The 18,603-nt window shown below is 44.8% G+C and overlaps 1 protein-coding gene across 1 annotated transcript in view; it reads left to right on the top strand.

Moving 5' to 3' along the window:
• Positions 1-719: 719 nt before the first annotated feature.
• Positions 720-18,603, top strand: part of LOC139370986 (advillin-like) — a 31,475-nt gene continuing 13,591 nt past the window's right edge. The window contains exons 1-10 of the mRNA XM_071110941.1: positions 720-1,084; positions 1,530-1,647; positions 1,738-1,812; positions 2,079-2,275; positions 2,687-2,795; positions 2,909-3,019; positions 8,964-9,169; positions 10,996-11,074; positions 11,191-11,289; positions 11,422-11,575. Coding sequence (XP_070967042.1) covers positions 1,588-1,647; positions 1,738-1,812; positions 2,079-2,275; positions 2,687-2,795; positions 2,909-3,019; positions 8,964-9,169; positions 10,996-11,074; positions 11,191-11,289; positions 11,422-11,575 — 1,090 coding nt within the window. The 5' untranslated portion in view covers positions 720-1,084; positions 1,530-1,587. The remainder of the gene's footprint in view (positions 1,085-1,529; positions 1,648-1,737; positions 1,813-2,078; positions 2,276-2,686; positions 2,796-2,908; positions 3,020-8,963; positions 9,170-10,995; positions 11,075-11,190; positions 11,290-11,421; positions 11,576-18,603) is intronic.

Below are 18,603 nucleotides of genomic sequence, written 5' to 3' on the forward strand. Positions count from 1 at the left end.
ATTTCCATTCTGTAGGGTTTTCCCTGAGAACACAACAGACCACTGCTGTAGTTTTTCATGTTCCTCTGAAATTGTTTGCATTAACGGTGAGGTAGCAAACTGTGACTGAGACCGTGTCCAAAATATATGGGTGTGTGATGTCCTTAGCATTGTGTACACTTCAACACAAGTCATTTGCCTGTCAAACTTCTCAGGCTGGTAAGGGCCCCCCAGTATTTGTGTGATGCGTCCAACAATGTTGAGTTCTTGAATAAACCTTTCAGACTGCTTCCGTATGTCTGGCATGAATCATCAGATTTCATGGAAAGGTACTTTTAGACTGCAGCTAGATTTGTCAGTAAGGACATCCAGTGAGAGCATTCTGATGTTGAAAATCAATAACACCGTTCGAAACATAATCAATGTAGAGTGAATGTCACATAGCAATGTGGCCTCGTGAGATTCTCTCCTACAGTATAGGCCTCTACTTGGGGGGGGCTGTTAGGACCTTCTAATACATGAATATTATAGGCAGCAACTGCATTAAAGCATCAGTGGTCCACCCTCTGTGCAGTACATAATTTAACTAAAAATCCATAGCTCTGTGGCTTCCTTCCAATACAGCCAGATCCATTTCCTGGCAAAGGGAGGGTTTTAACTACTCCACCTCCCTCCCTTTATTTCTCTCCCCCTCCACTCCCCCCTCCCTCACACAGTCCCACCACCACTACCACTAAAGTGTCTTTTCAGCCTGTGGTCTTTTGAATAGGAGTCGTGTCTGCTTTATCCTCATTTGCCTGCTGGTTTGTGTATCTTTCCCTTTCTCTAATCAGCGATTGGACGGAGCGATAGGAGGTCCTGGAACATGCAAACTCAGGCAAATCTCTCAGGGGGCGAGGGCCAGGAGGAGGAAGAGGAGAAGGATGCTTTGATGCCCCAGTGACAGCCCTAAATCGTCTGGTTCTCTCCTGAGGGTTGCACTGCTGTGTCCAACCTTGAGTCAACGGAAGAACCATCCAGACACACACAGAGACACTTACTCCTACAAGCAAGCAACTCTCTAGCTGGACACGCTTGTCTTCTGTCTCCGCAGCCGCAACTCAAGGTACTGTTTGACTTGATCATATCTGCCCTCTGTAATTTCAGACAGTGGCTCACTGAGTTTCATGATGTGATTTGAAAGGAGAGAGTTAGGATGTTTTGTGGCTGGATCGATGGAGTTAATGATCAGCGGGCTGAGGCAAACACATCTCTGACTATCAGAACAGTAAAATACAGTATGTCGTGAACTTTGTGAGATTGACTGAATCAAACGTATAGTAGTGGGTGTCAACAGCAATGCAGTGCTTTTGAATGCTTCTTTCTCTTCTTCCGACAACACGCTGTCTGACCGGTTTATGATGTAAATACATTAGTCCTGCAGTAAACCTCCAGTAATCCTGAAATGGATATTGAAGTCCTTTTAATATCCATCTCAATAACCTCCGGTTTTAGATAATGTAATTTGTTTAAGTAGTTAACAAATTACTCCTTCCTGGGTCCAAAACCAGGAGGTGGGCCAAGGAACTCTTTCCAACATCAGATTGAGATTGCCTGAATCTGAGAAACATGGAGTACACATTCCGCGCAGTAACCCACAATCCTGGGATTATAATCTGGCGAATCGAGGTAAAGAGGCTGTCAGTCAGTATATTATTTAAAATTGATCAGGGTGTGTATTCACAGTCAGTGGTGAAAATGATTTCTTTGTCCTCCCAGAAAATGGAGCTGGTGCAAGTCCCTGAAAAATCCCTTGGCAATTTCTACGAGGGTGACTGCTATATCCTACTCTCTGTGAGTCCGGGGGCCATGATACTTATCAGGGGTGTCATGTCAGCACATTCATTTGTTGAATTAGGGAGTTATGACTTAGCTAAATGCCCTGGAGTGAATCAGTGTGTTTGCACTATAGATGATGTTTGCTTTGGAGTCTGTGCTACATGATTATCAATGCTCTATGTGATGTTTCCTCTTTCCATATCTGTCTTTTTGTCTGTCTGCCTCTCCCTCCATGCTTTTTGTCCCCCCCCCAATCTCTCTATCTCCCCTGTCTGTCTCAGACCCAGAAAGTGGGCAGCTCTCTGATCTATGACATCCACTACTGGATCGGCTCCCAGTCCAGTCAGGATGAACAGGGTGCGGCCGCCGTCTACACCATCCAGCTGGATGAGTTCCTGGGATCAGGGCCTGTCCAGCACCGTGAGGTCCAGAACTATGAGTCTGATGCCTTCCGAGGATACTTCAAACAAGGGGTCATGTAGGTCTATTTGCAGAGCAGCCAGGGAGCCACATTAACCTTATAGGCTTACAGAGAGAGAGAGAGAGCAATCTCATCATTACACTCTGTTCAGTATTTTCATTCTGATCTTATTCTGAAGCACTAAGGGTAATTCTTCTGTGAGTGTAGTTTGGAGAAATGAGCGTAGTTATCAATGGTGATTAGTGTGCAATCTCAAACACATTTTATTTTAGAGAAAATGCTCTATTTCTTGAACTGCATTGTTGGTTAAGGGCTTGTAACTACGCATTTCATGATGAGACCTGCACCTGTTGTATTTGGTGCATGTGACAAATAAAATTTGATTTGATATATATAAAAAAGGACCATGCACTGTAATAAAAGCAAGAGATTGATTGTTTTGCCTACTTACCTCTCCGCCCCTTACAGCTATAAGAAGGGTGGGGTGGCGTCAGGAATGAGACACACAGAGACTAACAGTTATGACATCCAGAGACTGCTCCATGTGAAAGGGAAGAAAAGGATAAGCGCCATGGAGGTGAGAAACACATACAGGGGGAAGTCATTCTGTGGAACACAACAGGAGGTGCCTCTGATAATGCCTGAAATTTTACTTGTAATATATCTTGCACAATTTCCTGCATAATGTAGGTAGAGATGAGCTGGGAAAGCTTCAATCTTGGGGATGTCTTTCTGTTGGACTCTGGTAAGACCATCATTCAGTGGAATGGACCAGAGAGCAACAGACAGGAGAGGCTCAAGGTACAGTAATGATCTGTGCAAATGCTGTTCTCAAGGAGTGCACCAACAGTAAAGTCAACCCACACTAGTTGAATCAATGTTGTTTCAACGTCATTTGTCAACCTATTGTGATGTGGAATCTACGTGGGAAACACATTTGTATTTTGAAAAAGTCATCAGTGAAAAGTCATCCATTTTCATCTCATTTCAATCAGCGCTGTAAACATTGAAATTAGAATAAAACCTTTACATAAATACAATGATTTAACCTGACTAACAGGTTGTTACATCAATCTAGTTTTAACATAACCATTAGAACTATGTATATGTTGAAATTGCATAGAAAAATTAAACAATACGTCATATAACATCATTACACCACTACATACAGTATAATACCACCATGCAACAATATTACAATGTACTGTACATGTGCGTAGTGTGAGTGCTAGCGTGTGTGTTTACGCGTGTGTGCCTGTGTGTGTGTCTCTCTTCACAGTCTGTGGCGTTGTTCCATAAGGTGTCGTTTTACCAGTTTTAAAAAAATCTGATTTTACTGCTTGCATGAGTTACTTCATATAGAATAGATTTCAATGTAGTCATGGCTCTGTGTAGCACTGTGAGTTTCTTGGAGTCTGTTCTGGACTTGGGGACTGTGAAGAGACCCCTGGTGGCATGTTTTGTGGGGTATGCATGGGTGTCTGAGCTGTGTGCTAGTCGTTTGAACAGACAAGTAGTGATGCAGTCAATCTCTCCTCTATTTTGAGCCATGAGAGATTGTCATTGATGTCAGCTCTGTGTGTATATTTAAGGGCCAGCTGTACTGCTCTGTTCTGGGCCAACTGTAATTTGCCTATGTCCTTCTTTGTGGCATTTGACCATATGACTGGGCAGTAGTCCAGGTGCGACAAAACTAGGGCTTGTAGGACTTGTTTTGTTGATAGCAATGTCAAGAAAGCAGAGCAGTGCTTTATTATGGACAGACCTCTCTCCCCATCGTAGCTACCATTGCATCAATATGCTTTGACCATGACAGTTTACAATCCAGGCTTACACCAAGCAATTTAGTCTCCTCAATTTGCTCAATTTCCACATTATTCATTACAAGATTTAGTTGAGGTTTAGGGTTTAGTGAATGGTTTGTCCCAAATACAATGCTTTTAGTTTTTGAAATGTTTAGTGCTAGCTTATTACTTGCCACCCATTCTAAAACTGACTGCAGTTCTTTGTTAAGTGTGGCAGTGATTTCACGAGCTGTGGTAGTTAACACGTATAATGTTTAGTATTCAGCATACATCGACACACAGGCCTTACTCAGTGCCGGTGTCAGGTCATTAGTAAAGGGCCTAAACAACTGCCCTGGGGAATGCCCGACTCCACCTGGATTATGTTGGAGAGGCTTCCACTAAAGAACACCCTCTGTGTTCTGTTAGACAGGCAACTCTCAATCCACGATATATCAAATCAAATCAAATCTATTTATATAGCCCTTCGTACATCAGCTGATATCTCAAAGTGCTGTACAGAAACCCAGCCTAAAACCCCAAACAGCAAGCAATGCAGGTGTAGAAGCACTGTGGCTAGGACAAACTCCCTAGAAAGGCCAAAACCTAGGAAGAAACCTAGAGAGGAACCAGGCTATGTGAGGTGGCCAGTCCTCTTCTGGCTGTGCCGGGTGGAGATTATAACAGAACATGGCCAAGATGTTCAAATGTTCATAAATGACCAGCATGGTCCAATAATAATAAGGCAGAACAGTTGAAACTGGAGCAGCAGCACAGCTAGGTGGACTGGGGACAGCAAGGAGTCATCATGTCAGGTAGTCCTGAGGCATGGTCCTAGGGCTCAGGTCCTCCGTGAGAGCGAAAGAAAGAGGGAAAGAGAGAATTAGAGAGAGCACACTTAAATTCACACAGGACACCGAATAGGACAGGAGAAGTACTCCAGATATAACAAACTGACCCTAGCCCCCCGACACATAAACTACTGCAGCATAAATACTGGAGGCTGAGACAGGAGGGGTCAGGAGACACTGTGGCCCCATCCGAGGACACCCCCGGACAGGGCAAAACAGGAAGGATATAACCCCACCCACTTTGCCAAAGCACAGCCCCACACCACTAGAGGGATATCTTCAACCACCAACTTACCATCCTGAGACAAGGCTGAGTATAGCCCACAAAGATTTCCGCCACGGCACAGCCCAAGGGGGGGGCGCCAACCCAGACAAGACGATCACATCAGTGACTCAACCCACTCAGGTGACGCACCCCTCCCAGGGACGGTATGAGAGAGCCCCAGTAAGCCAGTGACTCAGCCCCTGTAATAGGGTTAGAGGCAGAGAATCCCAGTGGAAAGAGGGGAACCGGCCAGGCAGAGACAGCAAGGGCGGTTCGTTGCTCCAGAGCCTTTCCGTTCACCTTCCCACTCCTGGGCCAGACTACACTCAATCATATGAACCACTGAAGAGATGAGTCTTCAGTAAAGACTTAAAGGTTGAGACCGAGTTTGCGTCTCTGACATGGGTAGGCAGACCGTTCCATAAAAATGGAGCTCTATAGGAGAAAGCCCTGCCTCCAGCTGTTTGCTTAGAAATTCTAGGGACAATTAGGAGGCCTGCGTCTTGTGACCGTAGCGTACGTGTAGGTATATACGGCAGGACCAAATCAGAGAGATAGGTAGGAGCAAGCCCATGTAATGCGTTGTAGGTTAGCAGTAACACCTTGAAATCAGCCCTTGCTTTGACAGGAAGCCAGTGTAGGGAGGCTAGCACTGGAGTAATATGATCAAATTTGTTGGTTCTAGTCAGGATTCTAGCAGCCGTATTTAGCACTAACTGAAGTTTATTTAGTGCTTTATCCAGGTAGCCGGAAAGTAGAGCATTGCAGTAGTCTAACCTAGAAGTGACAAAAGCATGGATGAATTTTTCTGCATCATTTTTGGACAGAAAGTTTATGATTTTTGCAATGTTACGTAGATGGAAAAAAGCTGTCCTTGAAATGGTCTTGATACGTTCTTCAAAAGAGAGATCAGGGTCCAGAGTAACGCCAAGGTCCTTCACAGTTTTATTTGAGACGACTGTACAACCATTAAGATTAATTGTCAGATTCAACAGAATATCTCTTTGTTTCTTGGGACCTAGAACAAGCATCTCTGTTTTGTCCGAGTTTAAAAGTAGAAAGTTTGCAGCCGTCCACTTCCTTATGTCTGAAACACATGCTTCTAGCGAGGACAATTTTTGGGCTTCACCATGTTTCATTGAAATGTACAGCTGTGTGTCATCCACATAGCAGTGAAAGTTAACATTATGTTTTCGAATGACATCCCCAAGAGGTAAAATATATAGTGAAAACAATAGTGGTCCTAAAACGGAACCTTGAGGAACACCGAAATTTACAGTTGATTTGTCAGAGGACAAACCATTCACAGAGACAAACTGATATCTATAGCAGGGGATAAAAAGCCATAACACGTACATTTTCCAGCAGAAGATAATGATCGATAATGTCAAAAGCTGAACTGAAGTCTAGCAAAACAGCTCCCACAAGCTTCCTATTGTCAATTTATTTTGTAAGTGTCAGACATGTATTTGTTATTTAACCTTAATTTTATCAGGGAGTCATACTGAGGTCAAGGTCTCTTTTATAGATGAGCCCTGAATTACAGAAATGACAAAAAAATACACATATCAAAATATAAATACAAATTTAAGAACATTTTGAAGATTGTTCCACAAATAATGTGCAAGAAAACTAGAAGCTGATATACGTAACTCAATAGAGACCAAATTAATTTCCAGAGTTAGCCATCCCTGAAACTGGGTATGGTAACTCACATGTCCAAAGTTTAGTAAAGATGTTAGGTTTAGTGGGACTTTATGTAAAAGGGCATTATAAATTAAATAGCAATATACAGTGCATTCGGAAAGTATTCAAACCCCTTGACTTTTTCCACATTTTGTTACGTTATAGCCTTATTCTTAGACATTTAATCAATGTTTTCCTCATCAATCCACACACAATGACAAAGCGAAACCAGGTTTTTAGAATTTCTTGCAAATGTATATAAAAAAACGAAACTGAAATTCTTTATTTACATAAGTATTCAGACCCTTTGCTATGAGACTCAAAATTGAGCTCAGGTGCATCCTGTGTCCATTGAACATCTTGAGATGTTTCTACAACTTGATTGGAGTCCACCTGTGGTAAATTCAATTGATTGGACATGATTTGGAAAGACACACACGTCTACAGTATATATGGTCCCACAGTTGACAGTGCATGTCAGAGCAAAAACCAAGCCATGAGGTAGAAGTAATAGTCGTAGAGCTCAGAGACAGGATTGTGTCAAGGCACAGATCTGGGGAATGGTACCAAAAAATGTCTGCAGCATTGAAGGTGCCCAAGAACACAGTGGCCTCCATCATTCTTAAATGGAAGAAGTTTGAAACAACCAAGACTCTTCCTAGAGCTGGCCACCGGGCCAAACTGAGCAATCGGGGGATTGGTCAGGGAGGAGACTAAGAACCCGATGGTCACTCTGACAGAGCTCCAGACTTCCTCTGTGGAGATGGGAGAACCTTCCAGAAGGACAATCATCTCTAAAGCAATCCACCAATCAGACATTTACGGTAGAGTGGCCAGACGGAAGCGACTTCTCAGTAAAAGGCATGACAGCCTGCTTGGAGTTTGCCAAAAGGCACCTAAAGGACTCAAAACATGAGAAACAAGATTCACCGGTCTGATGAAACCAAGATTGAACTCTTTGGCCTGAATGCCAAGCCTCACGTCTGGAGGAAACCTGGCACCGTCCCTACAGTTAAGCATGGTGGTGGCAGCTTCATGCTGTGGGGATGTTTTTCAGCGCAGGGACTGGGAGTTTAGTCATGGATTGAGAGAAAGATGAACTGAGCAAAGTACAGAGAGATCCTTGATGAAAACCTGCTCCAGAGCGCTCAGGACCTCAGACTGGGGTGAAGATTCACCTTCCAACAGGACACCGACTCTAAGCACACAGCCAAGACAACACAGGAGTGGCTTCGAGACATGTCTCAGAATATCCTTGAGTGGCCCAGCCAGAGCCCGGACTTGAACCTGATCGAACATCTCTGGAAAGACGTGAAAATAGCTGTGCAGCGACGTTCCCCATCTAACCTGACAGAGCTTGAGGATCTGCAGAGAAGAATGGGAGAAACTCACCAAGTACAGGGGTGCCAAGCTTATAGCGTCATACCTAAGAAGACTTGAGGCCTTAAACGCTGCCAAACGTGCTTCAACAAAGTACTGAGTAAAGGGTCTGAATACTTAAGTAAATGTGATATATAAATATATATATATTTTTAATACATTTGCAGAAATGTCTAAAAACATTGTCATTATTGGGTACTGTGTGTAGAGTGATGAGGGGGAAAAACAATTTCATCCATTTTAGAATAAGGCTGTAATGTAACAGAATGTGGAAAAGGTCAAGGAGTCTGAATACTTAACGAATGCACTGTAGTTCTGATGATTATGTTGAAATTAAATTGATGTAACAACCTGTTAGTCAGGTTAAGTCATTGTATTTAAGTTTTTAAGTTGTACCCTGATTGAAATGTTTACAACACTGGTTGAAATGATGTGAAAACAGTACTGGTTGATGACTTTTTGCAAATCCAATTGAGTTTTCCACGTAGATTCCACTTCATAATAGGTTGACAAATGATGTTGAAACAAGGTTGATTCAGTCAGTGTGTGCCCAATGAGAATGTAATCTTATTGCACCTACCATCCTAACAGTGACACAAGGAAGCTAATTCCACATTGGTAGCTCAATAAATCAAGAGTAGTTGAAGGGAAATCCACTTCACTCCCCTAAAGATTGGCTGAAGAGAACCTTAATAGAAACACATTAGAATTAACGTTTTAGAATCACAGAAAATCAATCCATGTCACGCACCTCTGACTTTACATTCAATGACTCTTAGGGCATGCTGTTGGCTAAAGACATTCGGGACCGGGAGCGAGGGGGTCGGGCGGAGATAGGAGTGATAGAAGGGGACACAGAGGGGAACTCCTCTAAACTGATGGAGATCCTTATTAGCATCCTGGGGCAACGGACCTCCAAGCTTCTCAATGGAATGCCTGATGAAACAGCGGACCAACAACAGAAAGCTCAGCTTACTCTGTACCAGTGAGTGGCTGAGGGCCATGTCCAGATGTCCTGTCTTTTTGCCTGTTTGAATTGTTTCAGGCATTTATTGCAAAGAAAGTGGAACTTAACAAAGTTGTATACTCTTTCTAAATAATACTTAGCCTAGTCCCAGATGTGTTTGTGCTCATGTCAATTCCATTGCTAATTTTCAAGCCAAACCATGTTTGCATGATAGCACGACTGGCACGCAGGCGAAATCATACTTACTCATTAGTAAATACGGTGCATTCGGAAAGCATTCAGACCCTTTCTCCACATTTTGTTACGTTACATTCGTATTCTCAAATGAATTAAATATTTTTTTTTCCTCATCAATCTACACACAAAACCCCATAATGACAAAGCAAAAACAGGTTTTCAGAAATATTTGCAAATGTATAAATAATTAAAAACAGAAATACCTTATTTGCATAAGTATTCAGACCCTTTTATATGAGACTCAGGTGCATCCTGTTTCCATTAATCATCCTTTAGATGTTTCTACAACTTGATTGGAGTCCACCTGTGGTAAATTCAATTGATTTGACATGATTTGGAAAGGCACACACCTGTCTGCATAAAGTCCCACAGTTGACAGTGTATGTCAGAGCAAAAACCAAGCCATGAAGTCAAAAGAATTGTCCGTAGAGCTCCGAGACAGGATTGTGTGGAGGCACAGATCTGGGGAAGAGTACCAAAAATGTCTGCGGCATTGAAGGTCCCCAAAAACACAGTGGCCTCCATCATTCTTAATTGGAAGAAGTTTGGAACAACCAAGACTCTTTCTAGAGCTGGCCACCCGGCCAAACTGAGCAATCATGGGCGAAGGGCCTTAGTCAGGGAGGTGACCAAGAACCCGATGGTCACTCTGACAGAGCTCCAGAGTTCCTCTTTGAAGATGGGAGAATCTTCCAGAAGGACGTCCAACTCTGCAACACTCCACCAATCAGGCCGTTATGGTAGAGTGGCCAGACGGAAGCCACTCCTCAGTAAAAGGCACATGACAGCCCACTTGGAGTTTGCAAAAGGCATCTAAAGGACTCTAAGACCATGAGAAACAAGATTCTCTGGTCTGATGAAACCAAGATTGAACTCTTTGGCCTGAGCGTCATGTCTGGAGGAAACCTGGCCATGCCTACGGTGAGGCATGGTGGTGGGAGCATCATTTTGTGGGGATGTTTTTCAGCAGCAGGGAATGGGAGACTAGTCAGGATCGAGGGAAAGATGAACTGAGCAAAGTATAGCGAGAGCCTTGATGAAAACCTACTCCAGTGCTCAGGACCTCAGACTGGGGCGAAGGTTCACCTTCCAACAGAACAACGTCCCTAAGCTCACAACGCAGGAGTGGCTTCGGAAGAAGTCTCTGAATGTCCTTGAGTGGCCCAGCCAGAGCCCGGACTTGAACCTGATCGAACATCTCTGGAGAGACCTGAAAATAGCTATGCAGAGAAGCTCCCCTTCCAACCTGACCAAGCTTGAGAGGATCTGCAGAGAAGAATTGGAGAAACTCCCCAAATACAGGTGTGCCAAGCTCATAGTGTCATACCCAAGAAGACTTGAGGCTGTAATCTCTGGCAAAGGTGCTTCAACAAAGTACTGAGTAAAGGGTATGAATACTAATATAAATGTGATATTTCAGTTTATACATTTGCAAAAATGTAAAAAAAAAATGTTTTTGTTTTGTCATTATGGGGTATTGTGTGTAGATTGATGGGCGAAAAAACGATTTAATCAATTTTAGAATAAGGCTGTATTGTAACAAAATGTGGAAAAAGTCAAGGAGCATGAATAGTTTCCAAATGCACTGTATGTCCTTTCCCCAACAGTGTGTCTAATGCTGAGGGCCAGATGAAAGTCACGGAAGTTGCCACCAGGCCACTGGTTCAGGACCTGTTAAATCATGATGTGAGTCTGCAGAGCAGCAAACTGTACAAGTCGGACATAATTTGATCTCGGCATTATTAAGAGTAATTTGCTCCCAAGCTATACATATTACCTCATGTGACTTCATCTTTCTCTAGGACTGTTACTTCCTAGACCAGGGAGGGGTGAAGATCTTTGTGTGGAAGGGGAAGCGAGCCAACAAGGCCGAGAGACAGGCTGCCTTTTCCAGAGCTTTGGTGGGTACAAGAGATCACACATACTGTACATACTGTAACAAAAAATAAGCCATAGTTGAGTTTTGTGTGTCAAATACCAGTTGCAGTATCTGATGGGAAGACTCTGAAACTGTCTCCTGCCTCTGTGAACAGGAGTTCATTAAGCTGAAGAACTACTCCACCACCACCAACGTGGAGACAGTGAATGACGGGGCCGAGTCGGCCCTCTTTAAGCAGCTGTTCCAGAGCTGGAGTGTGAAGGACCAGACTGTAGGCCTGGGAAAGACACACAATGTGGGGAGAGTGGGTATGTGTTTCTATGTTAGCTAACAGAAGCAAATCAATCACTAGAAAAACTCTAAATGGTTCTACCTAGAACCCATTATAAGGGTTCTTCCTACTACCCTCTATAAATCGTTCTGCCAATAACCCTTTTATTATCTGAAGGTTTTTCCTAGAACTCTCTTTGAGCGGTTCTTATGAGAATCCCTTCATCTTTAAAAGGTTCTTCTTAGAACCTTCTATGAGGAGCATTTCCACCAGCCTTTACAATTAAACACTTAATGACAATATATTACATCCCACTGGGCACAAACTGGTTGAATCAACATTGTTTCAACCTAATTTGTCAACTTATTGTGACGTGGAATCTACATGGAAAATGCATTTGATAAAAAAGGGTGAACCACGGAATTGTTGTCATTGAAACCAATTTTCAACATATACAAACCTTGTATAAAGTATGCTGAATTTGTACCTTTGAAACAACGTCAGATCTTCAACTATGAAATAACGTATGTGGCCTCCACAATCTCCCAACCTCAACCCAATTGAGATGGTTTGGGATGAGTTTGACTGCATAGTGAAGGAAAAGCAGCCAACAAGTGCTCAGCATATGTGGGAATTCCTTCAAGACTGCTGGAAAAGCATTCCAGGTGAAGCTGCTTGAGAGAACGCCAAGAGTGTGCAAAGCTGTCATCAAGGCAAAGGGTGGCTTTGAAGAATCTCAAATGTAAAATACATTTTTATTTGTTAAACACTTTTTTGGTTACTACAAGATTCCATAATAGAACTGGTTAGGCTGTTTTCATGTTATCCATAGGTAAACAAATCATCGGCCAGAGCGTCAAGTGTGCGCTCTGAACTCTCCGAGAGCAAACGAGATGGGTGGGGCTAAAGCTTATGCTGAATGTGTGTAGACAAAGAAGAGCTCTTCACTAGATACCAAAACATTTGAAGGCCATTTTCTCAAAAAGTGAGTTTACAAGTTTATCAACTTTCAAAGCATAATTACTTTCCCATTGTTCCTTAAAAATGCAGTTTATGATAAACCATTTTGTAGCTCTGAGTCTCTACTTTTCTCCAATGTAAAAAACACAATTTCAAATATTGCTACATAAGACCGAATCCAGGTGGTGAGTCACATATGTGTTATTTCATAGTTTTGAAGTCTTCACTATTATTCTACAATGTAGAAAAGTAAAAATAAAAAAAAAACCTTGAATGAGTAGGTGTGTCCAAACTTTTGACTGGTACTGTATATGCCTAGGGTTTCAAACTTTGGTTGATTAAAGTTTGGTAATCTTCAAGTTAATCATTAGTATGATGGATTCACATCTTCATCTCAACCAAGAATCAAAGTTAAAGAATAGGACTAAATCGAATCAAACTTAAAATGCACTTTAAAAAAGTTTGATTTGATTTAGTCCTATTCTCAAACAAAAAAAGGAAAAGCATTCTTGGTTGAGATATAGACATTATTCATTTGCCATGTCAACCTGTAACGCGGACACGGAGTCATGAAGTAAGTGCAGTTGGTGAGTTTGATAACAAAGAAAATGAAGACATACAAAACTGGAAAAGCGTACTGGGAATGAAAACAAAAACAATACTGCCTGGAGTCTGAGGCTATTGAGGACTAAATAAAGGTGGAGTAATCAAGGTACTGATGAAGTCCAGGAGTGCATAAGGAGTGCAGGTGTGCGTAATGTGGGTTGCAAGGACCAGTGGTCAGCAGACCGACGACATCGAGTGCCGGAGTGGGAGTAAACATGACAGTAACCCCCTCCTGATGCACAGCTCCAGCCGCAGGACAACGCCATCCAGGCGGACCACCCCGAGAGCGAGGAGCGTGCTGGTCCGGAGGTGGAAATCCCGGATGATGTTGGGATCCAGGATGTCGTCCACCGGGACCAAACAGCGCACCTCTGGGCCGTACCCATCCCAGTCAACCAGGTACTGGAGCTGACCCCCACAACATTGGGAGTCCAAGAGGGATCTGAAGGCATAGGCAGGGCTCCAATCGATGTCCAGGGGAGGCGGAGGGGTGTTGCGGGGGAAGGAACCAGCCAGGGGACCAGGATCCACCGGCCTGAGGAGGGAAACATGAAAAGAGGGTGAGATCCGGTAGTTAGTGGGGGAGCTGTAATCTATAGGTTAACTCATTGACCGTCCAGAGGACCTTGAACAGCCCCACAAATCAGGAGCTCAGCTTTTTACAGGGCAGGCGGAGTGGGAGGTTCCTGGTGGAGAGCCAGACGCGATCACCAGGATGAAACACGGGAGCCTCACTGTGGTGGCGGTCCACCTACTTCTTCTGGCGGTGGACAACGTGCTGGAGTCTCATGTGGGCATTGTTCCAAACCTCCTCTGCGTGCCTGAACCACTCGTCCACAGCAGGAGCTTCGGTCTGCCTTGGTGTCCACGGAGCCAGGGCTGGCTGATTTCCTAGGACACACTGGAAGGGGGTCAGTCCGGTGGAGGAGTGATGCAGTGAATTCTGGGCGTAATCTGCCCAGAGAAGAAACCAGGACCACTCCCCCTGCTGGTCCTGGCAGTGACTCCTAAGGAACTTCCCCAGCTCCGGGGTTATCCTCTTCACCTGCCCATTGAACTGAGGCCTGTTCCCGAACGTGAGGCTGACCGTGAACCCAGCTTCTCCATGAAGGCTTTCCATACCCGTGACGTGAATTGGGGGCCACGGTCGGAGACGATGTCCTCCATAGGCTATAGTGTCGGAAGACCTGCTGCGACAGTGCCTCAGCGACCTGGAGAGCGGTATGAGGACTAGAGAGAGGGATAAATCGGCAGGATTTAGAGAATCTGTATACAATAACCATAATCATAGTGAAATCATCTGAAGAGGGGATATCAGTGATGAAATCAAAGGACAGATGAGATCAACCAAGGCGGCTGATGCACTGGAAGGCAAGGAGTTTCCCTGCTGGAGCGTGCCGGGCAGATTTGGTTTGGGAAAATATGGAGCAGGAGTTGCGTAGCCGGCAACGTCCTGTGCCAAAATGGGCCATCAGTACTTAGTGGAGATTAATCGAATGGTGCAGGTGAAACCTGGGTGTCCAGCGGCAAGGGATGTGTGAGCCCTGGTCAATAGTAGCAGGCACTGGTTCCTTCTCCAGAGCCTGGCGGATGTCCACGTCTATGTTCCAATGTATGGGGGCAACGATTCGGGAGGGCGGAATGATGGGCGCACTCTGGACAGGAACCTGTCCCGAATCGTGGAGACGGAACAGGGCATCGGCTTTGGTGGTACTTCAGGTTCCGATGGTCTTTGAGGTTGAGAAATGGGTCCTTGGCGCCCTCCAGCCAGTGTTTCCACTCCTCTAGTGCCAGCTTCTCCGCCAGGAGCTCCCGGTCGCCGACGTCATAGTTCCTCTCTGCAGGAGACAGTTTTTTTTAGTAGTGCGCACTCTTGTAGTAGTAACATTTTTGTGGGTTACCTAGGCGTTGTGACTGGACAGCCCCCACACCCACTTCTGAGGCGTCAACTCCACCACGAAGGGCAGTGTAGGATTTGGGTGTTTCAGAATCGGGGCGGAGGTGAAATGCCCCGTCAGTGGGTGGAAGGCCTCATCGGCTGTAGGACTCCACACAAACTTACGGGGGCCACACTTGAGGAGAGAGTTGAGAGGAGAGGCGATGGAGCTGAGGTTCTTAATGAAGCGGCAGTAGTCCATTGTAGTCCCTTTATGGTGGTTGGGACTGGCCATTACCTGACTGCCTCAAACTTCCTTTCATCCATAACCACTCCCTGCGGGCTGATCCGGTATCCCAAGAATGAGACAGCGGCCTGATGGAACTGGCACTTCTCCGCTTTGACGTACAGATGGTTCTCCAGGAGGTCGTCCCAGAACACCTCGTTCACGAATGCCTGGAACAACGATGGAGAATTGGATAATCCATAAGGCATCACCAAGTACTTGTAGTGCCCAGACATCGTGCTAAAGGCTGTTTTTCATTCATGCCCCATCCGGATGCAGATCAGATTGTAGGCACTCCGCAGGTCCCGTTTAGTAAGAAAACTGGCCCCGCGGAACTGTTTGGGGGTGGATGAAACGCTGTCGGAGAGTCTCCTGGATGTATTCCTTCATAGCCTTGGTTTCAGCCATTGACAGGAGGTGGAGGCGGCTGCGCAGAGGCACAGTATCTGCTAGCAGGTTAATGGCACAGTCCCAGGGACGACTCGGAGAGAGACAGGTGGTGCTGGTCCTGGAGATCCCGGTAAGCCTCTGGGATGTTGATCTGGAACCACAGGACTCTCAACTGACGTGGAACCACAGGGTAAGGGAAGCAGGTATTCTGACATCTGGGTGCCCAGGCAGTGATCTCCATCCTCGACCAGGAGATGGTGGGGTCGTGAAGTTGAAGCCACAGAGGCCGAGGATGACTTTGTGTACGGGTGCCTCAATGATGACGAAGGGAAGGCTTTTGTGGTGCAGGGGTCCCATGGTAATGGTGAGTGGTGCTGTGATGTGTGTGATTGTCCCATTTCCAAGTGGTCGACTATCCAGTGCTTGAACTGAAAAATGAGAGGAGAGTGGGTATGAGGTGATGTTCAGGGAGGAGGCAAGGGCCTTGTCAATGAAATTCCCCATGGCACCAGAGTTCGCTAGAACAATACATGAGGGACAGCCAGCCAGTGAAATTGAAACCAGAAAGCGTTTGGTGGAAAGTGATGATGATGGAATACTCACGCCTACCCGGGGAGACTGTTGATCACAGGGCTGTTCCCCTGCCCTCGTGGATCCCTGGTTGGGACGCACCGGGCACTGTTGAAGCTGGTGCCCCTCCTGACCGCAATAGGGACAGTGCCCCAGCTCTGCCGCCGGCAGGTTTGTAGACCCTACCTCCATGGGTTCAGGCTCTGTCTCAGGACGGCCAAAAGAGGAGGGCGAGAGGCAATGTGGGTCCCCACGCTCGCAAAGAAGATTGTCCAGATGGATGGTCATCGCGGTGAGTGCGTCCAAAGAGTGGTTGTCATTTCGACACGCCAGCTCCGTCTGGAGCTGTTTGCACAGTCTTCTTCTGAATAGGATGCGGAGCGCCGGCTCATTCAATCCACTGGAGGCTGCCATGGTCCGGAAGGTGAGGGCGTACTCTGCAGCGGTTTGGGCACTCTCCTGAAGTTGGAGTAGTCGCTCACCTCCCTCTCCGCCCTCCAGTGGATGATCGATGACCACCCTGAACAGAGCCATGAACCTCTCATTGGAACCCGGATCCTCCTCTTCTCTCTCCCAGACGTCCGTGGCCCACTCCAACGCCCGTCCGGTCAGCAGGGAAATTACATGGCAACCTCGAACCTCTCAGTGGTAGCGTCTCCCGTCTGATGGAACAAATAGAGGGATCACTGGAGTAGGAAGCCGCAGCATTTAGATGGAGTCCCGTCATATTTGTCCGGGAGGACAACCGGGTATCGCTGACCTGGGCGGACTGCTGGATAGGTTGGGGGACTGGCTAGTTGTAGATGACGCCCCTCGGGTGATGTCAAGGCGTTGGAGAACGCAGAGGACCTCATTCATAGCCGTACCCAGTTGCGCCAGTTGGTCGTGGTGTTGCCGGATTAGGTGTGCCTGTTCAACGACATTCTGGGAGATGTTTGGATTTTCTGCTGCTTCCGTCGATCACTGGAGCGGGACAACGGGAGTAGGCTTGACACAGCCAAACACAATTCAATATTACTTTTGTAATACAGTAAATAGCCTAAAGTTTAGGCTATCTCAAACTAATGTAACATTATTTATTCAACCTTAAAGTAACACATCTATGGCCACATTTTGAGGTTAGCCTAATATAACTATAAATGTATTCTTATGTAATCATAGAAAGCGTGCATGCAAAGGTCAAAGATCTGTGGAGGTCATCAAAATTGCTATAATAATCTGCGTATGAATCTCAAACAGCATTGATCACTCTCACTATGAACTTTTAATGAAATTTCAACTGCAATTTAGGTCATTTGGTTGGTTGTGCTATTAGATGAAGCACAGAGATAACACATAACGTTGTTGTATAAATACTAAATATCTGACAATGTACTCCCATTTTAACTGTGTTGTGCTTTTAAAGTGCAGTGATTACACATGTAGATGACAACTAAACCAAAATATCTGACTGTTTTTCCATTGGAATTTGGTTATGCTTTTAGATTGTTGAAAGCATAGTGAAAACACATTGGGAATTCAATCAACTTCTGGCTGTCTTTTTGAGTGGGTGAATAAAGGTTGAAATCTCACTGATCAACGTCTCAACCAAATATTACCCAAATTCCCACGTTGAAAGTACGTGGTGTGCCCAGTGGGACATATCATAAGGCCTTTCTTTGAGGGACTAGTTATACCTTAACACAGTGGTTTTAGAAAACACCTGGTTTACAGGCCACATCAGGCCTGCAAGTCACCTTATGCAGGTGTGCAAATTGTTGTGTAATGCCTATCGGAATCCAGCAAGAGGTAGGATATCCAACAATTGGAACTTTTAATCACCCACGACTTGCATTCAGAATGACTGCCAGGGTAGGAGAGATTGATAATATAGACTACTTAAAAGATGTAAACTGAAACAACCATCTCAGTAATTGGTGCAATAAGTTAGAGGTTTGCAGAGTAGTTGGACAAAACAAGTATATTAAACGGATATGGGCAATTTACTGGATACGATTATATTCAGAGTATTTTTGTAATTATCCTTGATCTGAAAGAAATGACTTTTTGGGTGCTAGCACGCCTCTTTCTCATGTCAGTCAGTCTAAATAACTCAACTGGCTAGTTTGCATGTTTGTAAAGAGAAAGAGTAGCTGTTCTGATTGGATAGAATGAAGCTGTATTTTTCTGTCCACTCACTTCATAATTTCACACGATCACTTTCACTTCTCTGTTTCTGTCTTTTTCAACTTTAGATGGTTAAAGTTTATGCACTGAGGTAAACCTTCATGCTCACAGCACTATTTAAAAGAAGAAAAAGTACATTAATTCGGATTCAGAAGGGTTTTATTTCAAATGTTCTTGCCTTCCAAAGAATCCTTCTTGCCCTTCCAAATAA

Source organism: Oncorhynchus clarkii, chromosome 17 (assembly GCF_045791955.1).
Source record: "Oncorhynchus clarkii lewisi isolate Uvic-CL-2024 chromosome 17, UVic_Ocla_1.0, whole genome shotgun sequence".
Classification (NCBI taxonomy): domain Eukaryota; kingdom Metazoa; phylum Chordata; class Actinopteri; order Salmoniformes; family Salmonidae; genus Oncorhynchus; species Oncorhynchus clarkii.